General features: G+C 38.3%; 1 protein-coding gene and 1 long non-coding RNA gene across 4 annotated transcripts in view; both read left to right on the top strand.

Annotated features, from left to right (window-relative positions):
* Positions 1-17,382, top strand: part of LOC115628190 (polycomb protein Asx) — a 71,868-nt gene extending 54,486 nt beyond the window's left edge. Inside the window, exon 11 of the mRNA XM_030524185.1 lies at positions 16,975-17,382. Within this exon, the coding sequence (XP_030380045.1) occupies positions 16,975-17,102 (128 nt within the window). The 3' untranslated portion in view covers positions 17,103-17,382. The remainder of the gene's footprint in view (positions 1-16,974) is intronic.
* A 987-nt stretch (positions 17,383-18,369) lies between these two features.
* Positions 18,370-19,221, top strand: LOC115628158. 3 transcript variants are annotated; one of them, XR_003995770.1, is made up of 3 exons: positions 18,370-18,406; positions 18,836-18,941; positions 18,998-19,221. It is a non-coding gene; the product is annotated as an uncharacterized LOC115628158 (long non-coding RNA). The 3 variants fall into 3 exon arrangements; XR_003995769.1 differs by having other exon boundaries at positions 18,404-18,546; XR_003995768.1 differs by lacking the exon at positions 18,370-18,406 and having other exon boundaries at positions 18,561-18,941.
* The last annotated feature ends 875 nt before the right edge of the window (positions 19,222-20,096 follow it).

Here is a 20,096-nt window from a genome sequence, read left to right as displayed (position 1 = left end):
GGATAAGTCAAATACAACTGATTTAAAGGAATATAGTATGAATTACAAACTACAACGTTGACACACTGCTACGGACGAAACAACTTCTCTTCACGATGTTCTCAGCTCGACCTCTCTCTCACGACTCCACTGCTCTACTGTGTGTCTCTCTGTGCGGAAAAGGCAGGCTGGCAATACTCTTGTGTGTTGCCACCTTACATACATACATATGTACAAGTACACAAACACGCATAAGGCACGATTCTGATGTAAATGTATGTATGCATGCATGAAATATTTTATATTTAATTATTTAATATTTAGTTAATTAATTAAATTAATTTAGTTAATTAATTTAATGAAATTAATTAATTAATTTAATTACTTTTTTGTGGGGTGGTACAGGGTATTTAAGAGTTGAGCCTACTCGACTTTAGCATTCCTTTCTTGTTTTTTATTATGACTTTGATCTCAGACAAGTTATATTTATGTAAGATGGGAAGGCATGATAGTGAGAATGGCGGAACATCTAGAATCAGCATCGCCATCAGTACTCGGTAGTCATTTTGGTTTTAAGCAGTCAGTAGAAATGTACTTAGTTGTCAGTAGTAAGTTGTCAGCCGCACTACAAACACAGTCGTCAGCCATAAAGAAAGAAGCAGAAGTCAGCAGTCAGAAGAAGAAGCAGAGAGAAGCCGTCAGAGAAGTCAGCCGTCGAGCCAGAGTGCATTAGCTGCATATGCTCGCATATTCGCCATCATCATTTTACATTATATTCCTATTTTAAACTATATCATATATCTTGGTATCGTTGTCAATAATAAACATTCTATGATACACAAGATCACATTTGGGGGCTCAACCTAAAAATTTTGAAAGCTGTGGAAAAAAAGGCTGTGGAAAAAATGACAAAAAGTGCGTGAAAAGTGTCATGAATACTCATGTGTACATTAAATTCAATTAAAGTTGCATGAGTGCCAGAAAAACGAGATCAGGCTACAAACCAAAGCCGACGCCAGTACCCACAGTTGCAAAGCCGAAGCCAGTGCGAGTGAGTCAGTTTATTCTAAAAGGAAAGGCGCCAGTAGTCTCAAGGACGAAGACGCGGTCGACGCTCACGAAAATGAATAACAAAGAGGACAAAGAAACCGTTACAAGTGAGCACGCACTGACAATATCATATGAGGCGATGTTGCCAGAAAGGTCCGAGGGCAACAGAGAAAAACAAGAGAAAATGCAAGAAGAAACGAATAGAACCGCAACAGCCGAAAACAGCGTTACCATGCAACAGCTAGTACAACTATTGACCCTGAAATGCCAAACGGAAGACAGCAGCAAAGAAGAAGGCAAATTGGTGGTGGAAAATTTTTCTAAAATTATTCCGGAGTTTGACGGTGAAAATATCCAAGTGGAAAAGTGGTTCACAAATTTTGAATTAAATGCAAACGCGTACGGTTTGAACGAAAAACAAAAGTATGTTCAGGCACGCGCCAAGATGATTTATATACGAGTACAAATCGTTGCATGAACAGGTGATCGATGAATTTCAACGAGGCAAAATTTGCAGAGCCGAAATTCACAATCAATTAAGTGCTCGCACAAAGCGCAAATATGAACATTTTCATGAGTATTTGTTGCAAATGAAGAGCATTGCATCCCGTGGAGTGATGGATACTGAATCGTTAATTCGATATGTTGTGGATGGGCTAAATCTTAAAACTGATTTTAAATACAATTTGTATAGCTGCACATCGTTCAAAGAATTGCGAGAGAAATATGAAGTTTACGAAAGTGTAGCGGAAACAAACGAGAAAGTGTACGCAGAGAGAAAACAGTTTGTACCGAACAAATACAACAACAAAAATGCAAATGTAAGATGCGAAAGGAAGCAGCATTGTTTTAATTGTGGTGCAGTGGATCATTTGCGCAAGGACTGCAAAGCTGCAATCAAGTGCTTTCGTTGCAATAAAACTGGGCATATGTCAACAGAGTGCACATCTTCGGCCGGCGTTAATGTTGTATATGAAGCGAAGCGTCTCAGGGAGATAAAAATTAATGATGCAGTGGTCAATGCACTTGTCGACACCGGAACAGGCGTTTCGATAATGAGAAAGGCAGCATTTAATAAAATCGGCGGCACCAAATTGCAAAGCAACGTGGCTACACTTCGAGGCTTGGGCACTAACAGGATACGCCCGGTGGGTCAATTTCTAGCAGAGGTGGAGATCGACAATATGAAGGTGTTACACAAGTTCTTTGTAGTGGCTGATGGTGACATTGGATGCGACGCGCTGCTTGTATGTCCTCCTTCGCTGCTTGTCTTATTTTCTGCCTTTTTTCATCAAAGTTGTCGCATATCTCGTTTTCCAGCAGTTGCAACACCTCATTTTCGGCCGTAGTTCTCATCTTTACGCCAAACATGAGTTCGAATGGCGACTCTTCGTTGATACATGAATGGTGCTGTTTATGACCTTCTGTACTCTAGCCACAAACTTAAACCATTTTTCAGGACTCTCTGATGACAGCTTGGATATGATTTGTAGTATCGACCGGTTAACGCGCTCTACTTGGCTGTTTCCTCTGGGAACCCAACTGTTTGTTGTGGACAATACATTTAATACAATTGGCGATAACATGAGCAACTTTTCCTTCCAAATGTGGTATCCAATAGCTTTGCTTGATCAAGTGCGTTGTCTTTTGAACAGCCCAGTGTCCAACATTGTGAGCGTCGACAATTATTTCTCGCTCCATCGACTTCGGTATAACCAGCAGATCAGTTCCTTCTATCGACTTGAACAGCAATCCTCCTTTGATTTTAAAATAGTCATAGGGACGGCTGCTTAGAATCTCAAAAATAGCTTTGATCATACAATCTTTTTGTTGAGCCCCCAAATCGCGATTTTCTCTAACTCCCGTATTTCTTGGAATTTCGAACTCAAATGTCCGTATGCCAAGTTTCATTATGATAGAGCGATTTATAGCCATGAATATATTTGCTGCTGCAGCGCTGCTCAAGCGCTGCCCGCGGCTGTTGTTGACGTTGCTGTTTGGTTGACTGCTAACATGCTTACACAGACACGCATATACGAGCATATACATACATACACTCACATAGACGCAATTGCTTTGTATATATGCAATTATACACCCTTTACGCGAGTTCGAATACCAAAAGAGGTAAAATCGATCAAAATTTTTTTTTGTTAATTCTCTTACTTTTTTAATTTATATAATTATTCTAAACATATGTACAGAGTATTTCAAAGTCGGGTCACCCGACTCTAGCTTTTTTACTTGTTTCTATACTAAAATCTTGGACCATTGCGTCATCATTTACTTTTCCATAAATGTTTTCATTGCTGCAAATTCTGCTTTCAGTATCCACTAAAGTAACCATTTTCAAAGCGTTTAGATCTAAATTTATATCGCATGCTTCCATAGATTCATAGATTCGTTTGCAATTATAATAAAGTGAAAATAAATTTTTATTGAATTCTTCATAACAAAACATAATATTTTTAAATACGTTTTAAGTTGGTTTCCATTTAGCCCAAAATATAAGTTTTCTACTGGATAGAAATGTGTCTTCTTTACTACGCGACACTTCTTTATTAATGATACTGTACTAATTTGATTAGTTTGATTAGTGTCCATCAACAAATTTTTTAAATAGCCTTACATAATTATTATTGTTAATTTTAGAGTTACCCTTCACGCTTTGGTTTGTTGCAGTCCTTAACCAAATGGCTTCTGCAGTTACAGTTTTGACAGCGTACATCTCTGCGCTCATCGATCTTTGCTGCCGATGGTCCAGCGATGTTTGCGTTCCTCTGCTGCTCCTGTATCCTGATCTCTATTTTTGACATTTTGTCTTCAAACGTTGCAATCAGCTGATCGAATAAAACATCGACTGGTTGGCGTATTCGCTCAAATTCTGCATGCAATCAACATTGTGCGCTTCCTTTTAATTTACTATGAGCACACCAACACTGTCTAGGCTGTATATTTGAGCGATATTTTTAAACTGCGCAACCCATCTACTAGCATTAGACAAGCCTCTTCTGCTAGAGTGAGTGAGACCCCTGTGTAGCTCAGTGTTGTCTTTTCGTGCTTTATTGAGTCAACACGAACACGCACGAAATTAGAATATGGAACACGGCAGTGCAGCTATGTGCCACGAACAACAAAAAACACCAACTTTGCCCATCTCTGTTTGTGTCTGTGAGTGTGTCTGTGAGTGTGTCACTGGGTAAGTGTTCTTATGTGATGTCTCCAACTGTTTGATATTTTGCGTTCTTTGTTATTTACTGTTGAATTGTTGAATGTCAATTTGTACAAGGTGTGTTCCAAAGTAAAGAGGACTTTTTGAATCTGGCGCTATCTACATGTCGACTGGTGCGTTAGAATCTGCTATCTTTATCGATTGTCCAGTGAGAATTTCATGACATTTCATCGATTGGAAGTGAAGTTAATGCGTTTTAAGTGTCAGTATGTTTGTGTTATCGGTGCAAAAATGAGCTTCGAACAAAGAGCCAACATTAAATTTTGTTTTAAAATTTGTAATTACCGAAACGTTTCAATTGATGGAACAATGGATGATTGCCTATCCCGTAGCAAAGTGCACGAGTGGTTTCAACGTTTTCAAAGTGGTCATGAGGACATAAATGACGACCAACATGTGGGCCAATCAAAATTCGTGATCACCGAAATTTCCATCGAAACTGTGCGTGAATTCATCAAAAATCAGCCGAAATCATCATTGAAATTGATGGAAATGGAATTAAACATCTCCAAAACATCTATTTATCGCATTTTGACCGAACATTTGGGCTTACGAAAGGTGTGTGCACGGTTTGTTCCGCACAAATTGACTGACGACCAAAAATTGCTCAGAATCGATCGACGCTTGTGACCGATTATTTGACCAAAAATCACATTTTAACCATTAACCACTCGCCGTTTTCACCTGATATGGTACCGTGCGACTTCTACCTTTTCGGAAAAATGCATTTGCCCATGGAAGGAAAGCGTTATGCAGATGTAGAGGCCATTCAAAAGGCTTGCACCGGCATACTGACGGCCATACCGGCCAACGAGCTAAAACACTCGTTCGACATGCTTTTGGATCGTGCAAAAAGATGTATTGAAGCAGAAGGAGACTATTTAGAATAAAATAAATTGATTTTGCCGAAAAAACCATTTGTTCTGTTTTTTTTTTTAAAGTCCTGTTTATTTTGGAACATACCTTGTAGATATAGTTATGTTGATTACGGATACCAAATTTGAAATCGATTGGACAGCATTAATAACAAACATTTTCCATTTGAAAACAAGTAAAAAAGCTAATGTCTGGTGTCATATTACATTACATGTTACATTACATGTTTAGAATAATTAAAAAAATTAAAAACAAGAGAAAACGCTACAGTCGAGCAAGCCCGACAGTGTAATACCGTGTACCCAGGTAAACTTCCATCACTGAGTTACATGCGCCCATAGCAGCAGCAAAAAGAGGAAGAAGAAGAGCGAACTTGTTGCTGCAGTTTGGGGTTGTACTGGCGAGAATTTGTTTCGCTAATAACTTTTCTTAGAATTGACAGAATTGAATACAATTTTGAACAACAGTGTGCAAAGTTTGGTTTAGGTAGCATTTGAAATGTGGACGCTATTGACGAAATTCTGCAGCGGGGGAAGGGGGGGAAAATTAAAAAAAAAAATAAACTCGTCCTTACTCGGACCTAGGAGAATATGGATGCCAACTTTGGTTATTCTAGCTTTTATAGTTTCTGAGATCCTCGCGTTCATCCAGACGGACGGACGGACAGACGGACGGACATGTCTAGATCGATTTCTCTCGTCATGCTGATCAAGAATATATATACTTTATGGGGTCGGAGATGCTTCCTTCTGTATGTTACATACTTTGCACAAACCTAATATACCCTTTTTACCCTACGGGTACAGGGTATAAAAATTAGGAAATGGCGTACGGAAATATAATCACTAACTGGAAGTATTTGCAAAATTTGAGTTCGAACTTTCAAGAATTACGGGAGCTTAGATTTCCTGGTGCGAAGGGGGAAGGAGGGAAATTAATATACACATTTTCTACGTATTCACATAAGGCATCTTGGACTAAAATGTTGTGTCCCTAGGTCTTATAGTACCCGAGATATAGGCGATTATACAAATGGAAAACCCCCATAGGGGAGAAGTGGGGGGTAAAATTAAAAAAAAAAACAAACTCGTATAGCGTACACACATAAGGCATCTTTGTGCAAAATTTGGTGTCTCTATCTCTTAAAGTCTCTGAGATCCAGGTGTTCATACGGGCGGACAGACGGACAGACAGACATAGATCGACTCGTCTTGTCATGCTGATCAAGAATATATATACTTTTGTGGAGTCAGCCACGCCTCCTTTTGCCTGTTACATTTTTCAGCTCCCGCACTCTTAATATACTCTTGTGCATTTCATGTAAAGAGTATAAAAATAACCAAACTTGGTATCCAGATTCTCCTAAGTTCGAGAAAGGACTAGTTTGTGTCTTTTTTCTGATATACCCTCCCACTCCCCCGCAATTCGTGTTTTTCATAACTCTCGTAATTCTTGGAATTATAAACTCAAATTTGGCGTATACATTCAGTTTGTGGTTATCTGTCCGTATGCCATAATAATAGGTCAATCCTGAACAATGTTATAGACATAAATAAAATCGCTGCTCGCAGCTATTGTTGTTGTTGCTGCTTTGGTTCAACTTTGTGCTGCAATAATATAAACACTCAGACACATGATTCTGATGTAAATGTATGCTGTTGAAACTGTACATGATCATGTCTCCACTTTTGTATATATGTATTGAATAATTTGTATTTAATTTAATTGTATAATTTAATTCATTTTTTTTTTATTAATTAAAAAATAATTATTTTTTCGTTTCTTCCTTTTTGGTGTGAAGTACAGGGTATTTAAGAGTTGAGCTCGATCGATTTTAGCATTCCTTTCTTGTTTTTTGTATTCTTTTATACTATAGATCGCTGTTAAGGAGTGCGGCGCCGGATTAAATTCCCAAAAAATATGGAAACGCACGGTGTTGCTTTTCACTTGTATATTTCGTTTTGTAGACAATTAACGACTAACTCTTTTGTTACAGAAAAAAGTCTAAAGGGCGAGAGCATCTGTACTGACGCGAGCATCGCTCTGCTTACAGATGTTGCTAGCCGCTAGGGCTGTCAGCAATGTTGCTAGTAAGGCTCTGCCACATGAACATCCTCCCACGGGAGTCGCTATGTGGTCCATGGCAGCTTGTAGCCGAGTGCAGGAGGGTATGGTGCGGCTGCCCGCACTCTCTGCAGTTGGCCCTACTGCGGCAGGAAACACCCGAATGCTGGTGCGCCAAGCAGTTTACGCATTATTTATTTAGGAGTACTGTCCGTTCTCGCTTAACTGGTGGCAACTCCAAGAAACGCGGGCATTTCCGGAGGGAGTCCGTCACAACACAGGCGGCATCGGAACGAGGGAGGTGCACTAAATTAGGTGGTCGCCAGCGAAGATGTCGCTGATATCGGCCAGTTTGGTCATTCATATGGAGCACTCTTTGAACGGCTGGAGAGCGCAAGAGTGAGCTGATGCGAAAAAGTGGGTGGTTGCTGCGACTTCGGATTTGTTTTCTAAAGTCGCCAGTGGGCCTGTCAGTATACACCCGAAAATGGTCTCCTGGGCCAGAAGAGTTCCGCAAATATTTGGTCGGAGGCCACCCAGTAAAACTGAAGGTAGTATATCTGCGCCGATCTATTTGCGAGCTTCGGTAGAAGGAGGGATCGTACAGGATGGTACATCCCCTGCCAAATTTGGAAGAACGAAGGCTGACGTGTCAACTTGTAGCGTTTTCCTTGAAGACAAGACAAGCTTCAGGCTGCACAGTTTGTGGATGTCGCCGGAACTGCTTTGATTGAGCCCGGATACTTGGGCCTACACCTTTTGGAAAGGCAGCTTGATCGTATTCAGCAATCGTTCGGATATGAACGTGCCTTCGGATCCAGAGTGAAGAATATTCACTACAGCGGTGCCTAAAAGGACTCCTTCAGTGCAGTCAAAACCAAAGTAGTTTTGCACACTTGATTGTGGATTCATAGTTATGGACTGTATATTTCGATTGGATGTAGTGGCAGCCACAGCATTCGAGGATACGCTTGTAGCTGGGAACGATGGTGGAGGAGTACCACGATGTAGAAGTGTATTGTGGCGCTCCTTGCACGTGAAGCAGTTGTGGACACTTGTGCAATGTTTCAACTGATGCCCTCTGGCAAAACAGTTAAGGCAGAGCTTCTGCAGTTTAATAGCAGCTGCCTTCTCGTTGACGGACATCTGGAGGAAACGAGAACAGAAATGGATCGGATGATTTTCAAGAAACAAGAAGGCAATTCCAGTGCGCGATGCTAATCTTGGAGTACTCAAGAGCCGTTAAGCAACCTTGAATGGTGCTTTGGATTTCTATAACAGCGCTAGATTCCGAAGAGACTGGTTGGAGACTGAAGAGGTTCTTCAGTTGGCTGTTGACGAGTATGCGTTTATTCTCAACACGTTCAGTCAAGTTAGCCAAGGCGGATTGGAAACCATCATTGGTGAGATGCGATTTTTGCAAATCGCTTCTGCTTCGCCATTCGTTTTAGCATTGAGGTTAAATAATTTTTCAACCTCTGTCAAGCAGGAATTATTTATGTATACTGCAGTGAACAGGTCCCGCAATGTGGCCCACTTAAGATAGTCGCCCTTGAACACCTCAGTCTCGATTGTAGGGAGACTGCATCCCATGAACTGGAATTCGCGTGCTGGTGCTCGATTACGAGCGGAGAGTTGATATACGGAGTAGCAGTGGTCATATTTCGCTTGCATCGCCGCCATTTGTGTAAAGCCGGACTCTGACTCATTCAGAGCCCGTGTGCAGCGTTCACGCTCTTGGTCCACCTCTTCCCACAAGGTTTTGACTTGGTCCAAATGGATCCTAAGTGACGAGTCGGCAATGGAGGATGGATAAACGTTAGCCTCGAACTGACTAAGTTTGTCAGCAACGCTAATAAAACCAGGGTTCAATCATGTAAGAACAATGAAAATATTAAGCCGAATAATGTAAATTGGGAGTTTGTAGACGATTTTTGTGATTGTTCTTCAAACGAAGCAAATGGTGTTTGGTGATTTCTACCGGGAGTGGTTATACTGTGAAGCCCGTTGGAAACTGATGCCGTACAATACCTTAGCTCAAGATTTACATTCTGCAATGACCAGACGAAAGGAAACATTGGTAGAAAATTATGCATTTTTGGCTGCGATTACAAAGGCTCGCTTTTCTTATCTGCATTAATATTGCAATCTAATAGTAGTTCCACAGAAATGAAAATAAATAATCTTCAATTTGGGTAGCGACTAAGGCTCAATGTAGGGAACCCGAACTGACACAAATAGCGGAAATTGCCTTGGCTGTGCCAGCCACTCAGGTGTCAGTGGAGAGGGCGTTACCACTAATTTTTATAAAATTAAGAAATATACCAAGTCCAAATGTATTAGGCAACATTTTAATAACAAAACTAAATGCAGAATTAATAAATGAAATTTCGTTAGAATAGTTTTTTATTTGTAAATGATATATTTATTTCTTACAGCCAAAAAATCAAATGACATTAATTCAGAAATATAGTATCAGGCAACACTGTGCAAACGTACGCAAAACAACTGAGTATAGCTATAAGGGATGAAACGGGTCGCGCACTTTCTTGCCTTGAAATATATACAAATTTCACACATCACATATACATACATATGTATGTCTGTCTAGCACGATGGAGCGCTAGTTACATCCACAACACGTGCCGATCCAAATTCTGCACCAGCAAAACCAGCCCGAGTCAACAGCCTGGGAATGTTGCAACTGCGGACAACAACAGTTCCAACAGTTTCCAAATTGCAACATCAACGGACGGCCGCTGTTGACGACCCAAAATCGCTGGATCAGCATAAACCAATTGTACATGCCCGTAGAATAAGCCACAATTCAAACGGTTGTGTTTTTTATTAAAACCTTATATTTTCATTTCTTATGTTCGTTTAATAAAACTTTGATACCGCTCCCGAACATAAGTGGCGCAGCCGACGGCCAGTCAAAAGTTCAAAATCACTGCGAGTGTAATAAAACAATTTCTAATAAATAATAAAAACCACCAAAGCATGAAACAACACCTTACAAACAAAGAAATAAAACAACAAAAAGGAAAAGAAATAAAGACAAAATCTCTGTGGGAAAGTTGTGGTTGTGCATATCTGATTTGTATATCAGAGCATGAGGCAGCGTAGCAGCATATTAAAATTGAATGCCAAAATTAAATGCTTGTATTTGTGCATATCTGACTTATGTCGGAGCAACGAAACAGCGTATGTAAAAATTAAAATAAAAATTAATAATTTTTGGCCAGATTTTGTTGTATTTGTGGTTATCTGACTTCGGTCGGAGCAACGAAGCAGCATATCTAAAAGAAAATTTTGTTTAATAACTTTGTGGACAGTTCCTACGCATTTAATTGTGCATTGTTAAGTTATATCGGTTAAAAAAAAAAAAAAGAAAGAAAAAGAAAAGAGAAATACTCGCATACACAAATAATACAAACACACATACTATAAATAAATAAAAATACACCAGTGCAGTGAAAATTTGAGCTATTGATTGAGAACCTAAAATTTATTAAAAAGAAATAAAATTTAAAGTAAACAAATTATGATGTCGAGTTTATTCTCCACCATTATTATGTAAGTAAAAGAAAATCATATTACTATATAAATTATATTATATTTGCAATATTATTATCGTATCATTATACGTGCATATTTTTGTAAGGCATAAAAAAAAGTAAAATCATAAATTACTACGTCGAACCGAGTAGCGAATTTCGTAAAATCGGTATAATAAATTCCAATTCTGTGATTCCGCACGTTGGACCCTCCAGAATAAAAGGAACCTACCAGTCACTGGTAATAAAAATATAAAAAAAGAAAACAAAAAAGTTATTATATATAATAAAGAAATACATATGCATTTATATTAATAAAAATAAAATTAAAAAAAAAAATAAATAAAAATATTTTGCTACACCGCATTATTTTACTTTCCTTAATATTCTTGCACTACTCGATACATAATAATATTGAATACTATTGAGTATTATATCCAACATTATAACCCATATTCGTATACACGTTCAATTATATTTATGTTCAAAAAGAAAGCTAAGGAATTAGCAATACAAAAAATTTGTACTAGTAATAATAAGAAACAAAAAAGATTACCAACCATCCCAGAAGAGATACAAATGGCAAACCCCAATCCTAGACCTCTTGTTCCTCAAGCACCTCAGATTCCCGAACCCATAATAAGAAACCCCGAAGATCTGGTCCGAAGCCTGCAAATCCCCGACATCATCAAAGACCTACCAATATTTGAAGGCAACCCTCACGACCTTAACAATTTTATCACAAATGTGGAGGAAATTTTAATGCTTCTGGCCACATGTTCTTAAGATCTATTCGAAATAAAATTCAAGGGGAAGCAGGAGATTATCTTAAATCCAATCTCATACCATTAACATGGCAGGCAATAAAAACGGCTCTCATAAATAACTTCACGGATATGCGTTCAGGAAGCACTCTAATTAGAGAACTACACGGCACACGGCAGGGAAATAGGAACACTGAACCCTTTTACAAAGCGATGCTCAATATTAAAACCGAACTTTGAAACAATATTTTATTAAAGGAGGGAGATAGGAGATTATTGGAGAGTAAAACGAAATGTGCCTAGATACCTTTTTAACCGGCTTAAACGAACCACTGGGAGCAGTAATAAGAGCTAGAAACCCATCAGACATGCAGTCCGCACTAGCATTCTGCCGTAGAGACGAACAGATTATATCTACTAAAACTTCGTATAACAACAATGAACAATATCGCACTAGCTCGAACTGGCAGTCGTGGCCGAACAGAAACAACTATAGTTACAATTATACGACACCATTTCAGGGACGACGACAGTTTAGTCCCCAAAATTACTATATAGCTACCATAACAACGACATTCCTCGTTATAACCAGCGTAGCTTTTCACAACGGCAGTCCCAATTTAATCCAATTAGGCAGCAACCTCGAAGGGAAGCTATAATGCCTATTAAACAAGAAAGGAGCAGCGGCACAAATTTTACTAGACGTAGCAATAGATCCGAATTTTCGAGAACCAATAATCATTCTCACGAACTCAATAACATAAATGAATATTACTGCTTGCCAGACAACAAAGGAGTGGCTGAACATGCCTCGAGGAACCAACAGGATATATAGAGTTGTATTCTCTTGGCTCGCTACTCCCATATATTCAAATTTCGTCACCTTTCGGTAGACCCTTACGTATTCTTATAGATACGGGAGCAACTTCTTCGTTTATTAATCCAAAATACGTCTCTAAAGACGACTACATAGAAAGTGAGCCCGTAACAATAAAAACTGTCCTCAATACATATATAGCAGATAAAAAAGCCTCCTTCCCAATTTTTAAGGAATTTAATATGGACGGGACCTTTAACTTTGTCGTATTTCATTGTCATAATTTTTTCGACGGCTTATTGGGATTGGACAGTCTCAAACTCCTACGAGCAAAGATTAGCATTCCAAAAAATGAGCTACGCACTATAAAAGCTACAATCCCAATTATCTTACAACAAAATACGCCGCCTATCAAAATTGAAATACCCCCTCATTCAGAAACGATAGTTTCTCTACCGGTAGATCTAGAAGAAGGATTTTTTCTAAACGAATCTGTACTTATTTCCACACATTTAGAAATCCTTCCCGGACTATACAAAGCAGAGAGGGGATACAGCACATTGGTAGTGATTAATAAGTCGTCCGATGTGTAAACCCTGTATTTGGAAAGCCCCCTTAGTGTTACAAACTTCGACAATAACAAATTTTATGAGGTCCACAATATGGAAATTGACTACCCCCATAAAATAGCTAGAACAGATATAAGTAAATCATTGCGCACCGAGCACTTGAATCAGGAAGAAAATAGGCTTCTCATTAACTTATGCAAGCAATACCAAAATATATTTTATAACGAGACCGAACTGACTTTCACAAATCAAATCAAACATAAAATACGTACAACTGACGACGTACCAATATACACAAAATCATACAAATATCCATATGTCCATAAAACGGAGGTACAAAAACAAATTTCCAATATGCTTGACCAAGGCATCATAAGGAAAAGTTTCTCTCCTTGGAGCTCTCCAGTTTGGATTGTTCCGAAAAAAACGAGATGCCAGTGGAAAACAAAAATGGCGCTTGGTCATAGATTAGAGGAAATGAAACGAAAAAACAATTGCAGATAGATACCCATTACCCAATATATCAGAGATATTGGACAAAATGGGGAAATGTCTCTACTTCTCGACATTAGATCTAGCCAGTGGATTTCACCAAATTGAGATGCACCCAAAAGACGACGAAAAAACCGCCTTCACGGTGGACGGAGGTCACTATGAGTACGTTAGGATGCCTTTCGGACTCCGAAACGCACCATCCACATTCCAGAGAGTGATGGACAGTGTTCTCAAAGACCTTATAGGAACAGTTTGTTTAGTTTATTTGGATGAAATAAAAGTCTACTCCACCTCTTTGGAGGAACATATGAAAAATCTAAAGCTCGTTTTCACCAAATTGAAAAAATCCAATCTAAAAATTCAACTGAATAAATCAGAATTCTTAAAAAAAAAAATCGCCTTCCTAAGACATATTGTAACACCAGAGGGTATTAAACCAAATCCGGATGAAATAGAAGCTATAAAAAGGTACCCTATACCCAAGAACCAAAAGGAAATTAAAGCCTTTTTGGGACTCTTGGGCTATTATAGGAAATTCATTAATAATTTCGCAAAAATAACCAAGCCTTTAACGGCCTGTTTAAAAAAGGGCAGCAAAATAGATTTCAACAGTCAATATACTAGCGCATTTGAAATGTGCAAGACTCTTTTGACAAACGATCCCATTTTACAATATCCGGATTTCAAGAAACTATTCGTTTTAGCTACAGACGCGAGCTTGTTTGCTATTGGCGCTGTACTTTCTCAAGGGCCTATCGGAAGCGATAAACCAATTTGTTATGCCAGTCGCACTTTATGTAACTCCGAAGTGAATTACTCTCCAATAAAAAGAGAATTCCTTGCCATCGTTTGAGCAGTAAAATATTTTCGCCTATACCTATATGGGCAAAAGTTCACTATAGTGACGGACCACCGTCCTCTTACTTGGGCAATGAGCCTTAAAGATACAGAACTTGTTAGATGGAGGCTTAAATTAGAGGAATTTGATTATGATATAGTGTATAAAAAAGGAGGCCTTAACACTAACGCAGACGCCCTCAGTAGAATCCGACTTGACCAACAACAAACAATTGACATAAACATGAACGATGACTTCAATAACGACAATCACACAAACCTTGCAACATCAGGAACCACGGTTCACTCCGCAGATGAAAACCTCGCATATGGAATTTTCATTTCGGAAAGGCCATTAAACGAATTTAATTTTCAATTAGTATTCCAAATTCAAGATACAGAACCTTCACTTGACACAAAAATACTCTTCCAAAACAAACAACGACAGATGGTGACGCAAACAAACTTCACTCAAGAACAACTAATAGCATTTTTAAAACAATACCTACCCCCTAACAAACAATGTGCTATATCGACCGACGACCAAACATTCAAATATATACAAGAAGTATATTCAAAATTCTTTGCAAACAGTAAAATTTTCAAACCAATACGGTGTAAAGAAATCCTCATAGACGTTACTAACGACCCCGAACAGGAGAAATTAATTAGACAATATCACTCCGATTCGAATAGATGGAGGAATTCAGGAAACCTTTTTGCATCTCAAAAGAAACTACTATTTTCCAAATATGAAAAACAAAATCCGGAAAACACTTCAACATTGCGAAATTTGCAATACGCAAAAGTATGATAGGAATCCTCCCAAGCCGGTGTTCTCAGCGACAGAAACGCCTCTAAAACCATTGGATATTGTACATATAGATTTATATACAATAAGAGGAAACCAAGTTCTAACAATTATTGATAAATGCTCCAAGTTTGCAGCTGGTTACACTTTGATTTCTCGTAACAGCATTCACGTCCTAGAAGCATTTAAAAATGTTGTGAGCCTTTTCGGGCCCCTAACAAAAGTGGTTTGTGATCAAGGCTCAGAGTTCAATTGCACTATTTTCAAAGATTTCTGCAAACAATTTAGTATATTACTTCATATGACTTCGTTTCAACAAACTTCAAGTAACGCTCCAGTAGAAAGATTGCACTCCACTCTAACAGAAATATATAGAATAATATTAACAAAAAGAAAATTAGACAAAATCGAGATAGGTCATAATGAAATTCTTTCGGAAACCTTCTTGACCTATAACAATTCAGTTCATTCAGCAAAGAAGTTGACACCATACGAATTGTTTTTTGGCAGGCCTTATAAATTTGTTAAAAACTTAAATTTTAACTCCGAACATGACTACTTGCAAAAACTCAACGGATTACAAGAGATAATTTATCCAGAAGTTCATAATGAAGCAAAGAAAAGAAAGGACAATATTATCGAGAAATTAAACAAAAATAGGGAAATTCCAGAAGACATTGCTGAAAACAGTAAGGTACTTCGAAAAGAATGCAGAAGAAACAACATTACACCACGATTCACTAAACACACAGTACAGAAGAACACTAAACACACAATTCTTACAACCGACAATAGAAAAATACACAAAATGCGACTAAGACGAAAATCAAAAAAATTTAAATTCCCAGGTGGATATCACTAACTAAAGGACAAATGTTTGACTACAGAGACCTGACAGGAAACGACGGAATTCTACCACTTCATTTGGTACCAGCCAGACTTATAAGAAGTCACAACAATTTTTATCACATAGTGGACCTACTTAAATACGACCGAAATATTGCAAATATGGAAAGTGCTTTGACGCTCTTTGACAGCTACGACTCACAACAACAACAAAACTGAAACTTAACCAACAGAAGCAAAAACTTGATACAATTAATATAAATATATAAGAGAGGGCTCATTAATGGAATAGGGCACATGGTCAAATTCATTACAGGTAACATGGATGATAATGATGCTCAGCGCATAAGCGAGCAAATTAGTAAAATACAAGAAGAACAAGTATCTAACTCTGATATCATTCAGTCCACACATACACTTAATGAAAAAATGATAGAAAGATTTCATAATATTACAGAACATATCAATAAAATTCAAGGCCAAATTCAAACTTATCTTAGGAGAAACGAGAACTCGACAACATATTTCGTTAAGTCAACAAACGACATGATCCAAGAAATTCAATATCTAAACCATTTAAACTATAATATAGACTTACTTTCGACTCACATCAATGATATTGCAGATGCGATTATGGAAGCCCGTTTAGAAATAGTACCGAAATTCATCCTATACCCTTCAGAAATCGGAATAATCCAAAAACACCTCCAAGAACAAAAAATTAAACTGAGTTCAATTAGTAATATCTACGAGCTACTTAGTCTCCGACCTTATTACAATGACTCCCAAATAATTTTCAACATCCAAATTCCAAAATTTGACCGCAATCATTTCCAATACTACCACATTATCCCATTACCAATAAACAAAACACAAGCCATTATAACGCAGGAATATACACTCTACAATGAAAGGATTACGCTAACAACTAAGTCACGTTGTATTAAAATAGATAAAACATTCTTTTCTAAATCAGATAAGATCAAGGAAGATACAAACTGTATTAAAAATCTGTTAGAAAATAAGAATGCACTCTGTAAATTTAGAAATACGAGCATGATGCAAACATTATTCCAGCCGGAGGTAAACACCATAGTGGCGATCAACATCGAAGAAAGCAAACTAGAAACAACCTGCCAAGCCGCCAATCGAACGGTATCGGGAACGTTGGTAATCCACTACAGCGGTTGCAGGGTAACCATTAATGACGACACGTTCGAAGACGACTGGGGTACATTCTGGGATGAAATTTACATTGCCCCGGTACCTCAGGTGAACATCACTAGTACCGGTATCACCACAACATTAACACTGGAAAAACTGAAGGATGACAACCTCCATATAAACTATAGAATCAATTACGTTACGTCCACAACACGTGCCGATCCAAATTCGGCACCAGCAAAGCCAGCCCGAGTCAACAGCCTGGGAATGTTGCCACAGCAGACAACTACAGTTCCAACATCAACAGGCGGGTTGCCACCAACAACACCGGATGAGTTCCAGACGTTGCAAAACTGCAGACGTCTCAAATTGCAACATCAACGGACGGCCGCTGGTGACGACCCAAAATCGCTGGATCAGCATAAACCAATTGTACATGCCCGTAGAATATGCCACAATTATTGTAAAGACAAAATCTAAAGTTCAGAATAAATTCGACATTCAATTCAAACGGTTGTGTTTTTAATTAAAACCTTATATTTTCATTTCTTATGTTCGTTTAATAAAACTTTGATACCGCTCCCGAACATAAGTCGCTCGGCCGCTGCCTGTCTGCTCAAAACTACTCAAAGCCTCAAAGGCCTGCACGATACTGCTCAAGGCAGCGCTGCATGTGCGTGCAGCAGCGAGCAGTGACATCGTTTTACGAACCCTGAATTAAACTGTTTAAGGAGATTTTGTTGCCGGCTGACGGTTTTTACCTACTGCTCTCGTAGTCGGAGGTGTGGAACTGGAACTTGGGACTGGTCTTCTTTAAAGTAGAAGGCGAGGAGGTTTTCCAAATAGTCGGAGTCGATCCTGAACTGGGTTTGGGATACTAGGAGGGAACTGCCAAATATTTTTGGTGTCTTTTTCACCGTCGATTGACATGCTAGGCGGGCTTGAGGCTTGTAGTTTTAAATTTTAATTAAATTTATATATTTTTGGCAAGTTCAGCCACTAATTTTATATATGATGAACTTTAATAGTTCAGGAGACACAAATTTATGTTTAAATTTGTTAACTCGGCTGGAGATGCTGAACTAGTGTTCAGGGAATAATTTGTTTTTAAATTATTATTACTTATTAATGTTGTATAAAAATTTTATTATTTCTACTGGAGGCGCTGAAATGTTGCGAAAAAATAACTGCAGCCAGTAACAATTTGTTCTACCCCAATTATAGAATTGAATAATTTAGGTGGTACTCGTGACCATTTAGGTGGTACTCGTGACCATAATTCACTGTCGAACTTGATAATCGGGTGTCGATAGTTGTGGATGCGCACCACTAATTCTCGAAATAGGTAATTGATAATTTTAAGCTGCAATTTTTACTTTCTCGATATTTGCCGACTACGCGCGTTCGTGGTTGTGATGCGGGTGGAGCATGCGCTTGCGTTTGGAAACACAGCAAGCTATGGGCATGCGCAATCAGCACAGCTGAGTAAGTGTTTACTAAAAACAATAAGTCCAAACGGCGGTCGCTCACTGCACACAATAATAGTAGTGCGCAGAATCGATTTTACTATTGCGTATTGTATAATGTGCATATACATACATATGTATACATACATACATATATTGGACGGATGGAAATATCGCAGGCGTATGCAATATAAAGTGCAAGTGTATATGTGCCGCGGCAGATTTATCCAATATAATTATGTGCTTATGCCAATTGTGTGTGTTTCCCGTATGTATGTATATCCGTGGATCGATCTTGAAACTGCTAGGTCGTAGCCAGTGATAGCAGGCTGTGCATATGGACTATGCGTTGTGGCCAAAAAGCACCGGAGGCTTCTGGAAGTCAGAGGACAAACTGTCTACAAGATGGGGTTGGTAAGTGGCAACGCAAGAAAATAAAGCAAGTGTTACTTAGCTGTTTGTCCTATTAGGAATCCCATGGCGCCAAGGACAACTTGGGGCGAACGGATGAGGACTGCACAGAACGTGGGGTGTATTAGGAGGTGCAGAACTTCTGATCCGGCACGAAGGACCATGTTAAGGAGTGAGGAGCCGGAGTAAATTCCCAAAAAATGTGGAGACGCACGACGTTTCTTTTCACTTGCTTGAGCCTAAAAAAAGCCCCAATAATTCAGTCTCCAAATGAACAAATTTAGTTTTATTTGTATTCTTTTATTGATTTTACTTAGAAACCAAGTTTTAAGTCGATCGGTTGAAAAATGTGGATTTTTCAAACAAACTTGTGATAGTCTATCGCTGTGATAACTTTTATTCAAAAACCTAGTGTTTACATATTGCTGTTTGGTTAGTGAATTTTCGAGGAGGTAAGCTAAAGCTTCATCAGGTGTAATTGCAGTCGCTTTTTGCATTTGAAGTTCTTTTCTCAATTCAGTTGGATAATCAGGCCACGTCTCTATTATATTCTTTCTTAGCAGAAACTGCTGCTGCATGTATAAGAACATTTTTGTTGTATTAGTTTTGTGTGAGTGTACATGGAACACACAGGGAGGCGTGGCAGACCCCATAAAGTATATATATTCTTGATCAGGATGAAAGGACGAGTTTGTTCATTTATTATGATGCACTCCCCACCTTAAATTTGGTAGTCACATCCAGTTAGTGATTATATATCCGTACTACATACAAGTAAAAAAACACGCATAGACACGATTCTGATGTAAATGTATGTATGGAATATTTTATATTTAATTTATTTAATTAATAAAATTAATTAAATTTTATTAATAAATTTTTTTTTTGTGGGGTGGTACAGGTCATTTAAGAGTTGAGCCTGCTCTACTTTAGCATTCCTTTCTTGTTTTGAATTAAGGACTCAAAATTTTGGATTTTTTTTAATCTATTTCTCTTTTTTTGTCACCTTCAACATGGTATTTTGCAATTTTTGCATAACTCCAATCTGCCACGGATTTTATTTGGCAATTGTTGCTCAAAATATCAATGAGAGCGCTTTGAAGAAACTCGAACTGCCCTGAATATTAAAGAATTACGAGAAAAGGGACAAACGGACAA

Source organism: Scaptodrosophila lebanonensis, unplaced genomic scaffold (genome assembly GCF_003285725.1).
Source record: "Scaptodrosophila lebanonensis strain 11010-0011.00,11010-0021.00 unplaced genomic scaffold, SlebRS2 tig00000110-arrow-arrow-pilon, whole genome shotgun sequence".
NCBI lineage: Eukaryota > Metazoa > Arthropoda > Insecta > Diptera > Drosophilidae > Scaptodrosophila > Scaptodrosophila lebanonensis.
The sequence above is the reverse complement of the archived record's forward strand: the minus strand, read 5'-3'. Positions and strand labels throughout refer to the sequence as shown.